This window comes from Odocoileus virginianus, chromosome 20 (assembly GCF_023699985.2).
Source record: "Odocoileus virginianus isolate 20LAN1187 ecotype Illinois chromosome 20, Ovbor_1.2, whole genome shotgun sequence".
Lineage (NCBI taxonomy): Eukaryota > Metazoa > Chordata > Mammalia > Artiodactyla > Cervidae > Odocoileus > Odocoileus virginianus.
In genome coordinates, this window is record NC_069693.1 from 35,240,089 (window position 1) to 35,260,410 (window position 20,322).

The 20,322-nt window shown below is 38.5% G+C and overlaps 1 protein-coding gene across 4 annotated transcripts in view; it reads left to right on the forward strand.

The window, feature by feature from the left end:
* PSME3IP1 (proteasome activator subunit 3 interacting protein 1) overlaps positions 1–16,875 on the forward strand; it is a 35,266-nt gene extending 18,391 nt beyond the window's left edge. For all 4 annotated transcript variants that reach the window (XM_020903798.2, XM_020903800.2, XM_020903803.2 and 1 more), the window contains 2 exons: positions 4,209–4,273; positions 16,108–16,875. In XM_020903798.2, coding sequence (XP_020759457.1) covers positions 4,209–4,273; positions 16,108–16,325 — 283 coding nt within the window. In that variant the 3' untranslated portion in view covers positions 16,326–16,875. The remainder of the gene's footprint in view (positions 1–4,208; positions 4,274–16,107) is intronic.
* The last annotated feature ends 3,447 nt before the right edge of the window (positions 16,876–20,322 follow it).

Sequence of the window (20,322 nt, forward strand, 5' to 3'; positions counted from 1 at the left end):
TAAAATAGTATCTCCTTATGGTCTTAATTTGCATTCCCCTGTTAGCAAATGTAGTTGACATTTTATTTTATTTATTTATTTATTTGACATTTTATATGTTGGTTTGCCATTCATGTGTCCCATTGTCCTAAAAGATCTGTTGATTTATATTGCCATTTTTTTACTCGGTTATTTGTAATTTTCTTACTGATTCACAGGCTTTTTTTTTTTTTAAACATTTTTTCCTACAGTTTATAGCTTATCTTTTTAATTTTAAAGTGGTCAAATACATTTAATTTTAAGATGGTTGGTTTTAAAAAACTGATATATAATTGATGTATAACAGTTTCAAATATGCAACATAATATTTTGATAATATATATGTATATATAGTGAAATGATGGCCACGATAAGTCTAGTTGAGATAGTTACACATAGTTTGCATCATACATAGTTATACACTTTTTTCTTGTGATGAGAACTTCTAAGATCTACTCTTAGCAGCTTTCAAATATACAATACTATATCATTAACTATAGTCATCATAATGTACATTATATCCTCAGAATATATTTTTTTGATATAAGGTACATTCTTCTTAGGGATGTCTTGTCTATTTTTGGCCACTTCATTCTTCTATATAAATTTTAGATGTAGTTTTAAGTTCTTTAACAGTCCCTATTGGGATTTTTATTGAAATGTTATTAAATTGCTTGTTAAATTTATGGGGAGATCAGATCTTTATATTTTTGAGCCTTTATTCATGGTTTATATCTACATTTGTTTGTTCGCTTCAGTTAAAGTCATTCACTAAAGTCTTAAGAGTTTTGTTGTTTTTTTTCAAAGATGTTGTACATGTCCTTGATTAGATTTATTCCTAGGTATTTTATATTTTTTTGTTGCTGGTAAATAAAAATGCAGTTGATTTTAGTATATTTTTATCCAGCTACCCAACTTTTATTAACTTTACTAATAATTCTTATCAACTGTAATAATTTATTGGTAGATTCTCTGAAATTCCTTTGTAGAAAGTCACTAAATGATGACAGTTTTTTCCTTATACCTTTTAATTCCTTTTTCTTATTGAGCTGGTTGGGACTATCAGCAAAATACTAGAACAGTTACTGTGCACATCCTTGTTTTATCTCTAAATATTAAACCGAATGCTTATAACTTTTCACTGCTAAGGATGGTATTTGTAGTTCTGTTCCTAGTTTAAGAGGGTTTTGTTTTGTTTGTAGCCATGAATTATTAAATCTTGTCAGTTTTTTCCTGCTTTTGAATTGATAAAATTTTCTTTTTTACTGTTAGAGTGAAAAAATAAAGATCTTTCTGATGTTGCGCTCTTGGTGATAAACCCAATTTGCAGTGATATATTTTCTTCTTTTTTTTTAAACTTTGCTGGATTTGGTTTGCTAATGTTTTGTATAGGTTGTTGCATTTTTTATCAAGATTGAGACTGGCCTGTACTTTTTTCCCCCACTTTATCTGATTTTGATGTGAAAATTAAACCTAACTTCACAGAATGATTTAGGGAGTGTTCTTTCTTTTTCTGTTTTCTAGAGGAGTTTGTATAAGATAGTAGTGTTTTTTTACAAAGGTTTTGTAGAACTCATTAAATCACTTTGGGCCCCTCTTTTTTATTTTGTGACTATACGACTATCTACCTTTCTCCAAATCTTTTTGAGTCAGTTTTTTTAGTTGTATTTTCTGGGAATTTGTTCATTTTGTCTTTTTTCAAATGCATTAGCTAAATTGTCAGTATTCTTTATTTTTCTAACTGCTTTTGTCCCCTTTTCACCCCAAATATTGAAAAGTTGTACTTTTATTCTTATTTTGACTATTTTCTTGAGAAGGTAGTCTCTGTTTTATTAGCCTTTTCAAAGGCCTTTTGAATTTAGTTCTTATTATTTTTGCTCTTTAATGTCTTCTGCATTCTTTCTTTGAAATATTCTTTACTTTCTCAAGTTTACACTTTTATTATTTCTGTTACAAACAACTGTCAGATACCAAAGTAATTAATTTTCAGCTCTTCTTTTCAGTTATAGGCATCTAAAGCTATAGTTTTTCCTCACCTTTCATTGTATACAATTTTCTGTTTCCAAGTAAGTATTTTTAAATATCCATTTTGATTTCTTTCTTGACTCATGACTTAGAGACATTTATTCCAAACATCCTGAGGTAGTTCAGTTCAGTCGCTCAGTCGTGTCCGACTCTTTGCAACCCCATGGACTGCAGCATGCCAGGCTTCCCTGTCCATCACCACTGGGATACACTGAGATACATCAAGATACTGAGGTAACTTAACCATATTTCATTGGTTCCAAGATGAACCTTCTTCCCCCCACATTTTAATACCTGTAATCAGTGATGGCCTAGAGTCTCTGAAATATAATCTTTCTTTTGTTATCAATTTCTGCCTTAATTGCATTGTGGTTTATGTTTACTAATTCTTTTGAAATTACTTAGCTTTGCTTTGTGATCTTTTCCTGAGATTAATTTTTGTGAATGTTCCAAGTTAAGGAGAATTTGTGTTATGTGATTTTTCTGGGTTGTATGTAGGTACAGCAAAACAAACTTGTGGATTGTATTGTTCAGATCTTCTGTGTCTTTGTGTGCTTGTTCTCTTAGTCCTTGAGGGGAGTATTCTGAAATCTCCCATTATTGTAATGATTTCTCGATTTTTCTTCAGAGTCTATTGAATATATTTTTAAGCTCTTTAATTAGAAGCATAGATGTTTGGGATTGTTATTTCTTTGTAGTGATTTAAACTTTGTTTCATTATAAACTAACCTTCTTATCCCTTGTAATACTTCTGGTTTTAAAGTCTGTTTTCTTAATATAGGTGCCCCAGCCTTCTTTGGGTTAGTATTAGCTATGCTAACTCTTTTTCCATTCCTTTACTGTAAATATTTCTATGTCATAAGTTGTTTGTTTTGCTTCTGTTAAGTTTTTAGTTAATCATAAATAGCTGACTTGAAATCATCTGTTAAACTCTCTTTATAGGTAGGCTTGGACTTACTAGGATTTTTTTGTATAGTTTTTACTGTCTTTTCTAAAAATAATTTTTTGATCATCCCATGTGACTTGCAGGATCTCAGTTCCCAGACCAGGGACTGAATGTGGACCATGGCAGTGAAAGCCTGGAATCCTAACCACTAGGCCACCAAGGAGCTCTGCAGTTTCTACTGTCTAATGTTATTTGTCTTTTACTTGAAAACTCTTTTCGTTATATTCTTTTTATTAAAATTTTGATTATAATTGTAAAATTTTTAATTCTTTTTTTTTCTTTCTGTTAGTTCGGATTTATGTATTCTGTTTCTGTTCTTTTGTGCCTTAAGTTGGCAATTTACCAGGACTACTTAGCAAAACCATAAAGTAAATAGCTGTCTTACTTGCCTGCAAAATTATCCATAGATCTTAGAACTTTTAGCCATAATAACCTTCTTCCTTCCCTGTCCAGGACTTTAGTGTGGTCATGTTTAATACCACAAATTAGATGTTTTTTTTATAGAGACAATGTTTAGATTTGTATTGGCCAGTTTCTTTGTTCACCATCTCTTCCTTTTGGGATTAAGGCCTTCCTTCTAGAACTATTTTCTTCCTCTTTGAATTGCATTTTTTTTCTCACTGTCCTAAATTGTTTAATAGGTACAAATTTACAAACACTACATATATTAGTAGTAATGCTGGACCTGGAGAACATTGTGCATTTTCTGAGCTGCGTGGTGAGAGAAGTACATTCTTTAGATAATCTTTTAGTGAAGGTATTTTGGGTGACGTTCAGACTCTCTAGGATGTCACTAAAGATATTTCCTTTAGTCTTTAATAACTACATTTTTGTCATTTATAAACATGTCCAGATATTCTTGAAATCGATCTGTGGTTCTAACCAAGATGAATGATGACAATAAAGAATCTGATGTTTAAGTGATAGTTGAGGATGTAATACTTCACCCCTTGAATTGGTCAGAGGTTTAAATTCTTTACAACAAAAATTTAATTGTTCTCTAAAGCAATTGTCCTTGAATTAAAAAATAGATTTTAAAAAAATAATATAATTGGAAGGAGATTAAGAAGCTGAAATGAAGACTTTTTAGATCATCTCAGCTCCTTGAGGCTACCTAAAACCCATATAAAATGGTTTTGGAGCTCCTGATTCCCAAAGCTTTGATCCCTAAGATTCGATCTAGCTCAAATCACATATTTTGTTTGTTTGTTTGTTACAGTTCAGACAGTGGAAACAGTGTGAAAAGACTGAAATCGGACCCTGACCCAGATGATAAGAATCAAGGTGGGTGGTAGCTTTCATGTCATTCTTTACCCATCATACACATGAACCGTGATAAAAGGCTGGAATGCATTGTATCTGTGAAGGAACGCGTGTATCCCCAAGCAAACCTACCTAAACTTACTAAGCCAGTTTAAACCATGCAGGATTTAAACCTAGGGTTGTATCAGCTGCCCACCAAAGTAATATGTTAGAAACCATGGAACTGATAAATGACAGTTGTGTTCTCTCAGGAGTGCTAACAATGCCAAAGCCCTGGTGATACCAACCTCTCCTCACAAAGGGTTTTTCTCTTTCTCCCTTAAATGTCAAGTTTCTTCATTTCACCTGGCTGGCTACCAGTGAGAGGTAGAATGCCTGACTCCTTCTGTTGGTTGGATTGGATTGGATTGGACCAAGAGGCTAAATAGTTTACAAAGAGTACACTTTCTTTGGTGGTTTCTTTCATGTGATCAAATCTGGTACTGTATTAAGTGGCACCAAGTTATAAGTGAGAGTATCACTCATGACTGAATCAGGGATAAGAAATTCAAGAGTGTTTTCAGTTCTTCTGACTTCCTGTGGAATTGAGACTTTGAGCTGAACTCAAATGGTCATCATTGAAACAGGGCTTACATTTATTTCTCTTTTAAAAAAAGATGCTTTAAAATATATTTTTTCTTTCAAAAATTAATGGGTATTTTAAAATACATATCCACTGAAGTCCAGTAATGGTGGGCTGTTGCTGATACCTTTTTGCTCTAGAATTTACTTGTGAAAAGGATCTTCAGTGAAGAGCTTTCCTTCTCCCTATATGTCCTCTTCCATCCAATTTTCCTTCCCAGAGGGAAGTACATTTTTTACATATATATCTGGATATATGTGTATATCCAGATTATTCTATGTGTGTATAGACAATTAACAAATATGCTCTTTTTTAAAAAAAGTTTTATTATAGCTAACTTAAAACATATTTAGATATTGAGGTAATAGTATGATGAACCCCATCATGTACATTCAATTTTTAACGTGTCCAATTTTCTTTTTTAAAGAAAGTTTTATTTTCTTATTTTTTATTTTGGCTATGCCACATGACTTGTGGGATCTTAGTTTCTAATTTGCTGTGGCTAAGACTTTCAATACTGTGTTGAAGAGAAGTGGTGAGAGTGGGTATCCTTGTCTTGTTCCAGATTTTAGCAGAAAGGCTTTCAGCTTTTACCATTGAATATTATATTGGCTGTGGGTTTGTCATAAAATCATTTTATTATGTTGAGATATGTTCTTTCTATACTCACTTTTGCAAGGGTTTTCATCATGAATGGATGTTGATTTTTATCAAATACATTTTCTGCATCTATTGAGATGATCATGTTGGTTTTGTCCTCTTTTGTTGGTGTGGTGTATCACGTTGTTTTCAATACACTGAACCATTGTCATGACCCTGGAATGAATTCAACTTGAGTCGTGGTGTATGACCTTTTTTATGTGTTTTTGGATTCTGTTTGCTAGTTTGAGAATTTTTGTGTCTATATTCATCAAAGTTATTGACCTATAACTTTCTTTCTTGGTAGTGTCTTTGTCTTGTTTTGGTATCAGGATGATGGCTTCATAGATGTCTTTGGTAGTAGTCTTTCCTCCTCAGTCTTTTGGAAGAGTTTGAGAAGGATAGGTGTAAGTTTTTCTTTGTATGTTTGTAGAATTCCCCAGTGAAGTTGTATGGTTCTGGACTTTTGTTTGTAGGGAGTTTTTATTATTACAGATTCGGTTTCATTTCTAGTGATTGGTCTGTTCAAGTTATCTGTTTCTTCTCGGTTCAGTTTTGGTGGACTGTATATGTTTCTAGAAAGTTGTCCATTTCTTTGAGGTTGTCAAATTTGTTGGCATCTAATTGTTCATAGTATTCTCTTATGGTTTTTTTGTATTTTTGTGGTATCTGTTGTGATTTCTCCTCTTTTATTTCTTATTTGTTTATTTGGGTCTTCTCTATTTTTGTCTAGTTGAGCCTGCCCAGAGGTTTGTCAATTTTGTTTACCCTTTCAAAGAACCAGCTCTTGGTTTTATTGATTTTTTTCTTCTATTTTTAAATCTCTTTTATTTATTCCCTGTCTGATCTCTATTATCTTCTTCCTTCTGCTGACTGAAGTTTTGTTTGTTCTCACTCACATTCTTTTAGGTGGTAGGTTAGGCTGTTAGATTTTTCTTGTCTTGAAGGCCTATATTGCTATGAACTTTCTAAGAACTGCTTTTACTGCATCCCATGGATTTTGTGTGGTTGTGTTTTCATTCTTATTTGCCTCAAGATATTTCTTTAATTTCTTCCTTGATTTCTTTGTTGATCCATTGGTTTTTTAGTCATGTTGTGTAGCCTTCCTGTAATTTTTTTTCTTGTTTCTTTTTCTGTGGTTGGTTTTTAGTTTTATATACCCTTGTGGTCAGAAAAGATGCTTGAAGTAATTTCTATACTCTTAAATTTGTTTAAGCTTTTTTGTGTTTAATCCTAGAGAATGTTCTATGTGGGCTTGAAAAGAATGTGTATTCTGCTTTGGAGGGATGTAATGTCCTGAAGATATCAATTAAGTCTAAATGTTCTGTTGTATCATTTAGAATCTCTGTTGCCTTTTCTGTCTCAAAGATCTGTCCATTGATGTTGAGCGGGGTGTTAAAGTCTCCTACTATTACTGTATTCCTATCAATTTCTCCCTTTTTATGTTATTTGTTTTATGTATTTGGGTGCTCCTATATTGGGTGCATACATGTTGACAAGTGTAATATCCTCTCCTTATATTGATCCATTTATCATTATATAGTGTCCTTTATCTTTGTTTATAGCCTTTGTTTTAAAGTCTATTTTGTCTGATATAAGTATTGCTACCCTTGCTTTCTTGTCATTTCACATTTGCATGAAATAATTTTTTCCATTTCTTCACTTTTAATCTGTGAGTGTCCTTTGACCTAAAGTGAGTCTCTTGTAGGCAGCATGCTGTAGGCTTTTGTTTTTTTAATCCAGTCTGCCACTCTGTGTCTTTTGATAGAGCACTTATTCACTGACATTTAATTATTGATAGATACGTATTCATTGCCATTTTAAACTTTGTTTTCCTGTTGATTTTATTTCTTCTTCATCTTTTTTGTTTTTTCTTTTGTCCATTATGCTTATGTTCTCTTCTTTTTGGATTTTGTGAATCTGTTTGTAGGTTTTTGATTTGTGGTTGCCCTGTTTTTCAAGTATGTTAACCCCTTCCTTTATCTACTTTAGACTGGTAGTCATGTAGGCTCAAACACATTGTAAAAAAAAAAAAAAAAACCAAGTTTTCTTACTTTCCTCTTCCACATTCTATGATTTTGATGTCCTCTTTTGCATCTTCATGGTCATCCTTTTGCTGCTTATTGTGGTTATCATTGTTTTCAGAGAAAGTTTTAAATTTTTTAAAATCTGTGTAATGTCTTACTTAAGTGATTTATTTCCCATTGTGATTTTCTCCTCCCTGTAGATCCTTAGTACTTTTCTATTTAGAGCTGACCTTTCAATATTTCTTTTTTTAAGATAGGTTTAGTATTGTTGTATTCTTTTACTTTTTGCTTATCTGAGAAATTCTTCTCTCCCTCTGTTCTGAATGATAATCTTGGCTGGGTTGAATATCCTAGGTTGCAGATATTTCCTTTTCAGGAGTTTGAATATATCTTGCCATTCCCTTTTGGCCTGCATTGTTTGTGTAGAGAAATTAGCTGATAGCCTTATAGGTGTTCCCTTGTAATTAATTTTATTTTCCTCTTGCTGCCTTGAGAATCCTCTTTTTATCTTCAACTTATGCTATTTTTTATTATAATACGTCTTAATGTAGGTCTGTTTGGGTTTATCTTGTTTGGGACCCTCTGTGCTTCCTGTATCTGGATATCTTTTTTTTTTTTTCTTCTGGTTTGGGAAGTTTTCAGCCATAATTTCTTCAAGTACATTTTTAATCTCCTTTTCTTTTTCTTCTCCTTGTGGGATCCCTATTACGCCTTGATTGGCATTATCCCATAGGTCTCTTAAATTGCTTTCTTTTTTTTTAATTTGCAGTTCTAATTGAGTGATTTCCATTATTTTTTCTTCTAAATCACATTCATTTTTCTGCATTATTCATTCTGCTTTTCATAGCCTTTAGTTCAGCTTTTATCTCGTCAAATGAATTCTCTAATTTTTCTTAGCTCCTCGTAGTTTCTAGTTCCTTTTTATAGTAATCTATATTTTTGTTGATATTCTTAATTCCTTCAATGTTTTCATTATCTCCTTTTTGAATTTGGTGTCTATCAGACTGAAGAGGTCTGTTTCATTGTTTGTTCTTTTAAGGAGAATTCTCTTGATCTTTAATTGGGAGTGATTCCTCTGCTTCCTCATTTTACTTACATTTCTCTTGCTCTATGAGTTTAGGAGAAGCAATTACCTACTGTAGTCTTGGAGGCCTATTTTTATATGGGAATGACCCTTTGTAGCTTGCATGGGTTTAATTTTTTTTGATGTGAGAACTGTTTTTATAGTATGGATGCCCGCCACCTCTTTTCCTTATTGTATTCTGGCCGTTGTCCCCTTGAGAGGAGGTGTGGTTGATATTGTGGTGATTGGAGCCTGCACTGGATATTGAGCGTGGCCTCCCTTTTGCTCTCTGGCTGTCACTGCCCTGTCTGGGGCAGGATCTGCTCCCTAGTTGTTGGAGTAGAAGCCCCCAGCTCTATTTCTGAGCTGCATTTCTTTTTAAAAATCTATTTATTTATCTTATTTTTGGCTGTGTCGGGTCTTTATTGCTGTGAATGGGCTTTCTCTAATTGTGGTGAGATGGGGCTACTCTCTAGTTGTGGTACACGGGCTGCTCATTGCAGTGGCTTCTCTTGTTGTGGAGCACCAGCTCTAAGACGCGTGAGCATCAGTCTTTGCAGCTCTCGGGCTCAGTAGATGTGGCACGTGGGCTTAGTTGCCCTGTGATATGTGGGATCTTCCCAAACCAGAGATCAAACCCTTGGCCTTGGTATTGTCGGGTGGATCAGGGAAAGCCCACTGAGCTGCATTTCTGATCTGTGGTATGAGGTATGTGGGATTAGAATGTTCCCACTGGGAGAGGAGTCACTGAGTATTCTCTCTTAGAGCTGATCACCTGTGTGTGTGCTCTGCTGTGTCACTTTTCACCTGTTGTGTGGGCTCACAAATACACTGTCATTGGCACGACTCTGCCCCACCTCAACTGTGGGTGTCCTCTGTGGGTGTCCTGGCAGTCAGCCCTGGTTCCTCGCAGGCTTTGTTTTCACAAAGCCACCAATGCAGATCCACTGAAGTCAGGTCCCAGGACTGCAGTATTTGCACATCTGGACCCTCTGCGGGAGCTGTGGAGGCAGCTCAGACCCTAGCCTGTCCTGGTCTCAGGAGCATCAGTTGTCTATTCAGATGTTCCGCAGACACTGAATTCACAAAGCCAGCCGTGGAGGTGTAAATCTGTGGTTTGTGCAGCTGTGGTGAGAGATTTCAGCTCTGCTTTCTAAGTCCCATGGTCCCTGGAGGCTCAGCTGTGATTTCAGCCCCACCTCTGTTGGTGGGTAACCCACTAACGTCTACTCCCAGGGCTGCTGAGGCAGTGGCCAGAGCGCTGGAGCCTGCCTGGGGGGCCTCTCCTGGAGCGAGAGGAAGTAGGAGCCGGCAAGTGGGGAAAGAGGCTGCAGTGGCAACTCCACCCCTCTCTTTCACCTGCTGATTAACAGTGGTGCTTAGCTTCTCTGGTGGCCTAGGCTTCTTCTGGTTACACTCCTGGTTTTTGTGCCCTACACTTTACCCCCTACAAGCTGTCTCTGCACAGTCAACAGCAGTCCTCTCCCTGGGTCTGTCCTCTGAAGCCTGCATTCCAACACCCAACTCCCATCCATATCAGCAGACTTGTGTCTAGGCTAGAGCATACAGGATGGTGGCACAGACCATCTCTGTAAGTCTCTCTCCTGCCTGCCACTAACTGGTTGTTGTGCTTTCCTCTGAGCCTCTTTTTGGTCCCAGGTGACCTCCTTGCCGGTGAGGGGACTTCCCAGGGTGCAGGAACTTCTTTTCTCATTCAGCTCCCTCCCAGGGATGCAGGACCTGTTCAGCTTCTTCTCGTTTTCCTTTTGTACTAACTGGTTACCTGGAAATCTGTCTTGTCCTTTCAGGTGTTTGAGATTTTCTGTTAGTGTTCAGTAGGTGTTCTGTGAGATTGTTCTATTTATAGATGCATTCTTGATACATCTGTGGGAAGAGGTGAGTTCCATGTCCTGCTACTCTGCCATTTGCATTCTGGTCTGACAATTGGTTTTTTAAAAATCAGTATCCAAGGAAGGATTAGACATGGTATTTGGTTTACATGGCTTTAAAAAATGATTCAGATATAATTCACATACCATAAAATTCACCCTTTTACAGGAGACAGTTTAGTGGTTTTTAATAATGTGTATTTATCACCACTGTCTAATCCCAGAACATTTTTGTCATGCCAAAAATGAAGCCCCACCCATGCCCATTAGCAGTTACTCCCCATTCTTCCCTCTCCCCAGCCACTAGCAATCATCAGTCTACTTCCTGTCTCTCTGGATTTGCCTTTTCTGGAAAATTTTATGTAAATGGAATCATGCAACCTATGACCTTTTGTGTCTGACTTCTTTTCACTTAACATGTTTTCATAGTTCATGCCGTGGCTTGTATCAGTACTTTTTACAGCTGAATAATATCCCATTGTATGATACATCACATTTTTGTCCACTCATCAGTTGATGAACATTTGAGTTGTTTTCACATTTGGTCTTTTAGGACCCATGCTGTTATGAACATTCATGCCCATGTTGTGTAAATAACTATTTTTAATTCTCTTGGGTATATACCTAGTTGTGGAATTGGCTGGGTCATATAGTAAATCTATGCTTAACTTTTTCAGGAACTGCCAAACTGTTTTCCACAGTCACTGCACCATTTTTATATACCACCAGCAGTATATGTAAGGGTCCGGTTTCTTCACTTCCTTATCAATACTCATTACAGAAACTTCTCTGGTGGTCTGGTGGTTAAGACTTTGCATTTCTACACAGGGGGCATGGGTTCCATCCCTGGTCAGGGAACTAAGATCTCACATGTCATGTGGCACACAAAAAAAGAAGAAAAGAAAAATAGAACACTTGTTACTGTCTTTCTTATATCCATCCTGTGGATATGAAGTGTGATACTTTATTGTAGTTCTGATTGGAGTTTCCCTAATGACTAGTGATGTTGGCATTGTGGACTTAATGACCTTTGGTTTATCTTCTTTGGAGAAATATATACTCATATCCTGAGCCTACTTTAGAATTGGCTTATTTGTCTTTTTACTGCTGAGTTATAAGAGTTCTTTTTATGTTCTGGATGCTAGACTACTTATAAGAGAGGTGATTTACAAATATTGTCTCTTTTTGTGGGTTGTAGAGAAAGAACACATGATAGTGTTCTTTGGAGCACAAAAGTTTTACATTTTGATGCCATCAATTTATTTTTGTTTGATTGCTTGTACTTTTAAGAGTCATATCTAAGAAGCTATTGCCTAATTCATGGTCATGAAGATTTACACTTAAATTTTTTTGAAGAGTTTCATAGTTTTAGCTCTTACATTTTGATCTTTGACCCATTTTGTGTTAGTTTTTTGACTCAAGTTTTTTGAAAGGACTTTCCTCCACTGAATTGTTGTGACACTTGTTGAAAATCAGTTGAACAACATGTATGGGTTTGTTTCTGGACTGTCTTTTCTCTTCCATTGATTTATATAGCTGTTCTTATGCTGTTACCACACACATTTGACTTGTTTGTTTGTGCTCCACGGCTTGTGGGATCTTAGTTCCTGACCAGGGATTAAACAAGGGCCCTCAGCAGTGAGGGCGCAGAGGCCTAACCACTGGACTGTCAGGGAAGCCCCAACTATGCAGTTTTGATCACTCTAGTCTCGTAGGAAGTTTTGAAACTGGAAAGTGTTAGTCCTCCACGTTTATTCTTTTTCAAGATAGTTTTGTCTACTTGAGGTCCCTTACATTTCTGTTTGAATTTGGGGATCAACTAGTCAATTTTTATGAAAAAGGCAGCTGGAATTTTTATAGAGATTGCTCAAATCTGTAGATCAGTTTGGGAATATTGCCATCTTACAGCGTCTTAACAGTAAACTAGTATGTCTTTTAAGTTTCATTTAACCTGTGGGTTCTTCCTTTTTCTTTATTTTTGTTTCCTTTATATTTTACTTGTAAAAAAACTGGGTCTCTATCTTGTAGAGTTTTTCACCCTCTAGTTTTGCTAATTGCATCCCCATGGTATTCCTTTATACCCTGTGTTTTGTGTAAAATGGTAATTAGATCTAGAGCTTGATCAATTCAAGTTGATTTTTTGGTAAGATTACTTCATATGTTGTTTCGCATTTCCTATCATCATCATTATCTTAATTAACATATGCTTCTGTTTGTTGCTTAGTTACCTTGGGAGTCATAGCATACTTACGCATAGAGAGCTTCTTTATTCCTATTTAAGGCTGTGAAATCCATTGTATGGTTGTACCATAGTGTATTTATTTAGTTTTTTTATTGATGAACCTTTAAATTGTTTTTGTTCATTTTCTAGTGTGATGTTTCATTAAATAACCCTTTGCATGATCATTTTTCACATTTACAATATGTCATGTTAAATACTTAGAAGTAGACTCATTGAGTCAGATATACATTTGTAGTTTAGATAAATATTGCTGAATTGCTCTGCTGAGAAGTTATTCCAAATTATACCTCATCAGTGATGTAAGAGTTCCATTTTAACTGGGATCTTTTTAATATATAAGAAACTTGCTAAATTATGGCTGCTTAAATAGGGTAAGTATATACACTGTGTGTATAGTGTCATAGAAATCTAAAATATTTTACAACTAGTTACCAGGGAGCCCTGTATCTGGTGCTTATACACTGATAGGAACTATCTCCATCAGTCAGTGGAAGGGAAAACATGTGGGCTTCCTTAAACTCTAAAGGCAGACAGATTGTATTTAAGAGCCACCTTTTCTTTGTTATTCTAAATCCCTTTTCCTACCCTTTCATTCTTATTTTAGAAACTGGACAAGAAATATCCTCTTGCTAGGAGCTAAGGCCTGGTGAGAAGGCTGTCCCCTGAAACTTTGTAGAGTCTTGACCTTGGTCAATAGAAAGCTTTGTCCCTTGAGTCCCCCAGAAGATAGCTCTGTGGTCCTTATGGAGATTTAGGCTTCCCCACTGGAGGCGCTGGCTTAAGCTCTGAGCAGATCCAGTGAATGTACAAGTTGGTCCCATCTACTCTCATGTCACGCATCTGTCTGAATCCCAAGAATGTTCTCCATTAGTAATTTTCAGTGTCAGTTTAGTATGATAATGTGGTCCTGCAAATGCAGAAGTTGGCAGGAAACTTCACCAAATGGGTGAGATCAAAGGGCACCATCTTGTTCTCTGTGGGCATTTAACTGCTTTTGGAATGAAATTTGTTAGAGCTGCCATCTCTATTCTTTCTTGAAACTTCCTAGATAATTGGGAGATTTGGTCCTTTCACTTAAACTTTGCTAATGCCATCATGGTCCCAATTATTTGGTTATATTTCTGAGGCTGGCTTCCATCTTTCTTTTAGGTCAGCTTTAGTCCTCCACAGGTGCTCTGAACTTGACCCTTCTTTTCTAAGATAGACCGGAAAACTCAATTCACCCTTGAAATACTTAATAAAATGACACATCTCACTGAATAGCTTCACACAAATTACATTTCTAAGTAACTGATTCATGCCCTTACCATATCAGGGTTTTTTTTTTTTTTTTTTCCATTTATTTTTATTAGTTGGAGGCTAATTACTTTTAGTGGTTTTTGCCATACATTGACATGAATCAGCCATGAATTTACATGTGTTCCCCATCCCGATCCCCCCTCCCGCCTCCCTCCCCTTCCCATCCCTCTGGGTCTTCCCAGTGCACCAGCCCTGAGCACTTCTCTCAAGCATCCAACTTGGGCTGGCGATCTGTTTCACCCTTGATAGTATACTTGTTTCAATGCTATTCTCTCAGAACATCCCACCCTCGCCTTCTCCCACAGAGTCCAAAAGTCTGTTCTGTACATCTGTGTCTCTTTTTCTGTTTTGCATATAGGGTTATCCTTACCATCTTTTTTAACATATCAGGGTTTTTTTTTAAACAAAAGTTTCTCACAGAATGCTGAAAGTATCATTGTATGTGTGAGCATAGTAATACAATGAATGTTCAGGTAATGAATGAGATACAGTTTGATATTATGTCCTAAATTTTCACATTCTCCTCACTCCCACTCCCACCTCCAAAATCTAGCCATTTGCAATGAAACTCTCTAATGCATTTTCCTGCATTCTCACACATTATGAGTGTTGTCCTGCTCTGTGCCCAGGGGATTGGATAGGGAAAAGAGACATTAGAACTATCAGTCTTCTGTAGCCTTCCTGGCTATAATACAGGGGTTATGGAGCTAGACGGACTGTCCTTCCTAATTAAGTACCCTAGGATACTCTTTGAATTTTTGCATTTGGCTTTCTTAAAAATTGTGTGAATTAGGTAGTCATATGCACATAATAACAAATAGAAAAAGGACAAAAGAGTGTGGAATGAAGTTATTTTATCTTTGAGATCATTGAATACCAGAACACACAGAGATGCTCTACTCTTCATAATGGCTGGATACTAGTCCCTTACATTGGTCCTCTATTAATCCACCTTTTGGTTTCTGTTATCAGCAGTGTTGCGTGAATATCATTTAAGTGTGAAGAACATGGCCACATTGTCCTACATTCCCTCAGCAACATATATAGGTGCCTATTTCTCCTTACATATTGTTTATGCTTTAAAGTCATTTGTTTCTTTTTTGGTGAACTGTTTGTGTCTCTTCTGTCTGCTTTTCTATTTAGTTGATTTGTTGGTTTTGGAAGAACTTTTTATATCATAAAGAAGTTAGCTTTTGTGATACTAATTGTAAATATTTGTCTGTTTTCTTGTAACCTTGTTACCACCTCTTCTGCAGTCATTGTCAACTCTCATGTCACTTTTCTGCATCTCCATGTTTTCACATTGCTTACCTTTAGCAGCTTGCTTTTTCCTTGTTGGTAATTCCTGTATGAGCAGATGAACTCTGTGTACTGACTGGTTGAGATCTCCGTCTGCTTCTCAGTGGTATTTTTTTACTTACTCCTCATTTCATCTACTTGGAACCGTGTATCCTTTTCGCATTTATATGAGGTGTTAGGGGCTTGCTAAGGCAAAACCCTAGAAGGGAATATGCTTGTCAGCCTGAGACAATGAGTTGAACTTCAGCCGTACTGTGCAGTGGGCTCTGGGAACATTTTAGAACATTATCTTTTGATTTAGACTTAGTGTAATGTTTTCTACTGTAAGTGGCCTTTAACTTTAGGCGGGTCTTTGGACCTCCCTCATCAGCAAAGTGGGGGATCCCTACATACCAGGTTGTTTTAGTGATTAAATGAGACTGAAACAGGGAAGAAGAAGGGGTGGAGGAGAGTCCTTAACTTTTCCTCTAACCTTCAAGTCCTGTGTTTTCTAGGTTGAGGCTTTCTGTCATAGAGGTGAGGCCATGAGGTTCCTTGGGCAAGAAGAGCCCCAGCTACTTGGTGACATCCTACATGGTCTTAAAATGTTCTCTGCTATGGCTTTAGTTTTCTCAATTGCAAACGAGGCGCACAACTTTGAGATGAGTGTGACTATAGTGTTGACTGCATAGTGTTGTTTTGAGGCTTCCAAACGTGAAGCCCTCAACACATGGAAAGCAGGCCATCAACTTTGGAAAAGGGTGCTGAAGTAACAATCCCACCTGCTTTTTTGCAGAAGCCCCGTCCTGCGTGTCTCTGGGAAGCACCTCCCTGAGCAGTCCCTCCATCCACTGCCCGTCTGCAGCTGTCTGTATTGGCATCCTTCCGGGCCTGGGTGCCTACTCCGGGAGCAGCGACTCTGAATCCAGCTCAGACAGCGAAGGCACTATCAACGCCACGGGCAAGATTGTCTCCTCCATCTTCCGAACCAACACCTTCCTTGAGGCCCCCTAGCTCCTCTGTTCTCATCGCAGGGTGCTCCTCCCCAAGAGTAGACTGGACAGTTTATTCTGCCTACAGGCATTACTTCCCACAGAAAACTCCTTTGCCTGCTCCTCATGCACACCGTGACATTTTTAACTGCATCTAAAAATGTGCCGAATCCACTTGTGGCCAGACTTGTGTTTGGTTTCTCTTTCTACTCCAATATAGATGCCCAAAGCTGTCCTGCAACCTCTGTCCTCACTGATATAGATTTCGGCCCAGCCAAAATTTCACCAAAAACACCCTGGGAAGATAGGTACCAAGCAGCTTGCAAAGAGTTTGGATTCTGTTGCCTTCTTGTTTTTTCTTTTTCCTTTTCCAACATCATTAAGAAACAGGGACAGTTTATTGAACAGATATCATTTAAACATTCTATTCTAAGTGATTATAATGCATTGTGGAGTGTGTGGCAGGTGGGGGTGGGGAGAGGAGAGCCCTACTAATGGAACAGCGTGCAAGGCCCTGGAACTAGCTGATTCTTGATGTTGTGTGACTAAGTAAAGATTCTAAACTATGTCCATAGGGGGTGTCACTTAACACTTATTGTTCATTGGTAAGTTTTTTCTTACACTTGGCTATCCCTTCTCCCTCCATCTAATCCCGCTTAAGATTCTAAATCTTAGAGAAACAAACATAGGCCTTATTTTGTTGTAGCCAGCAATCAGAAGTACTAATAGTGTGTGGACAAGATGACTTATTTCTGGCAGCTCCTGATTCTAGTATTGCAAGTCAGCGGGACACCGCCCTCTCTGTTGGATACATTTATAGTTGTGGCTTCTAACTGTGGAAAGTGTTTCTCACCTAAAGGTGCTGCCCTCGTCTTTTCCTCTGCTTTGCCCTTCCTGCGCTGCTCTTCCCATTCAGAGCAGCCAAGCCCCGGAGGTGCTGCTCCACCCCTCTCCTAAAGCGGGGCAGAGGCTTTCCCTTTGGGAGGGAAGGAAGGACAAGGGGAGACAAGGTATGGAGGCACTGAGGACAGAGGTGACCATCAGCTTTTAACAACAGCAATCTGGAGGCTCCCCTGCTTCAGAGGAGTGAGCCCATGGAGTTCTTTCTCCCCTTGGGTTGGTACGTCAGTTGTTTCCACTTCCTTGGGTGTGAGACAGAGAGAGACACGCAGAATGTGTTGACACTGTGCTGCTGGCAGGCAGAGAAGCTACTCTGTTTTTTCGTGGGCAGAGAGGCCCCTGGATGTCTTCCAGCCCACTCCTTTTCCCTCCCAAAGCACTGACACACTGGTGCCCGCTGGCAGATGGTGACTTCCCTTCACCCATAACTGATGACTTGTGAATTCTTTTTCCTTTTCAGAGCTGCTCTGTGCTAATTGTTCCTGACTGTCAGTACAGGCGCATCAGCTCCATCCTAACAAACAAGACTGAGGTAAAACTGTAGGCACCTTCTGCCTTTGCTTCATTGTTCCTGCGATTGTGCTGTTGTTATTACAGCCGTACCCAGGGCAACCTCAGATCATCTCAGGAGGCAGACAGAGGAGCCAAAGTCACGATCTTCATGTGGTTTGACTTTTCAGAGGCCATTACTATGCCTCATGGCCTCTGTTGATGTTGGGAGAAGTTGAAAAAGGGTTCCATGGGTTAAAAATCTATATTACTTTGAAAGCTAATCCACCTGTCAGAGAACAAGACCTTGCTTTTCCTGTACTGGAGCTTGTGCTTCTAACTCCCTCCCCATCCATTGTAACAGCTAGATTGTGTCGAGGAGGTTGAGACTCTTCAGGCTGAGATTTCTGCTCTTTATGTCACAAGAGCAGTTGAAGATCACTGGTGATCATTTCATCTTTCACCATACCTGTTAGTGGAGAGCCCTGGAGCTGAGACACGGGTTCTGTAGAAACCACCAATAGCAAAGCAGGGTCTGGTCTGCCCAGTGGAGGAAGCTGCCCTGGAAAAACATCTAGTGTAGACTGTGTGTTTCAAACCCAAAGATGGAAGGAAACACTGCCTAAATCAAAATGCAGCTCCTGCCTTAGTAGATAATTAGGATTTTATAACCAGATAATAAGGAATAAAACTGGGGTTTGGGGTGGCTTCTTAAAACCTGTTGCATTGTCCTGAGTGGTAGTCTTCTTACAACTTTGAACCTTGTGAGGGAGAAAGCTTGTCTATGAGGAATGCTGTTGCCAGCTCTGTGGCCAGGAGGAGAGAAGGCTGACTTCTCAAACCCAGAGTTGGTAGGGCATTCTAGACTTTTTCAGGAGCATTCTAGACTGAAAGTCAAATCCCTAATGAGGAGTGGCTTAGGCTAGTCCCTTGCATTCTCATTTCTTTCACTCTTCACCTTGTGGGTTATTCCCTTCTGGCTACCTCCCAGGAATCCCAGCCTGGTTTTGCCTTCTGTGGATATATCACAGTGGCTATGTGCTTGGAGCCAGACATTTTACTAGCTGAGTCACTTGGGCAAAGTCCTTAACCTCTCCAAGCCTCAGTTTCCTCCTTGGTAGATAGGAATAAGGATACTAGCTTCACAAGTGAGGGTGAAAGATGATCTGGATTAGATACTTGGTGTGGTACCTGGTGCTCAGTAAATGGTAGCCATCCTAATGGTAGTACTGTTATCCTCGGCCTCCCCCATCTGGGTAGAGTGTCCAGAGTTTCTGTGAGTGGTGTTTTATGGCAGGTTTATCCATCCTGCTGGCATTCTTCAGTTGTAGTTTGAACACTGACGTGATGATGGGTCAGATCTGGCCATCAGAGCTCCAACCGCCTGCTTCTCCTTGGTGCTTTCCTCTCAGTTAAATGTTAATTGCTCAGGCACACCCAGTTCCTTGGCTCGGGTGTCCTAGCCGTGGGTATATGGCTCAGCTGTCATCTTTAAGCCCCTCCAGGAAAACAAAAAGAAAAGGCTTGGTGGCAGTGCACCATCACTTGGACTTGGATGTTTCTTGATTTCTTGGCGTGCCCAGCCCACTTAGGCGTAACAGTATGGAATGCAAGTTCTACTTGGTGGGAGGCTAGATCTTGGCAACACTTCCATAGTATTGAACACAAGAAGCCAGTTGCACATTCTTGCCTTAGTGATGCTGGCAGGGGCTGGTATTTTGCTCCCTTACCTGCTGGAGCAAGGGTTTAGGGAGAAGAGTGTCACAGCACGAACAGGCAGAATGGGTCCCAGCATCAGTGCTCTGCGGAGCAATGGACAGACAGCATGACCAAGAGACAACATTCGCTCTGAGCTTTAGATTATCGGCTGGATGTCTCTTTCAGTTTTACACATGGTCATGCACATCCGTATCCCTTACATTGATTTGTTCATCGGTCAGCATTTACTGAGGGCCCGTTGTGGATGGGCCAGGGATGTTTGGGATGTTTGCAGACAATAGTGTCTTCCTCCTGAAAAAAGTCCCGTGAAGCAGCCCTTCTCTACATTTTATAGAGGAAGCTAAAGCTCACAGGATTCAGTGACTTGCCCAAGGTCACACAGGTAAATGTCAGAACCAGAATCTTAATTTGAGCCTGTAAGTCTGGGTTTCTGTGGTTTCAATGAAACTTTAAAACAAATTCTAGTGCCCAGGCCTCAGTGGTGATGACTCAAGTGAAGGAGTCTTTTAGTCAGATTTCTGAGTTCACTTTTCATCCTGCTATCCATGTGCAAGAAGCAAATAGCACCAAGGCATGGTTTGTTCTTAGTGAAGTGCAGTTGACATATTACATTAGTTTCAGGTGTACAACATAATTATTCAATATTGTGTATATTGTGAAGTGACCTATCACCACAGTTACCAAACCATCTTTTTCCTGTGATGACAGCTTTTGAGGTCTACTCTCTCAGCAAGTTTCAAATATACAAGCTGGTATTATTAACTATAGTCAACATGGTGTATGTTACATCCCCAGGACTGACTTATCTTGGTTTGTTTTTTAAGTGGTGATTTACCTGATCAGGAGTTCAGTACATTCCTTTCCCCGGTGAACTCAAACCAACTGGGAGTAGAGGGCTTGCTTGACTGATC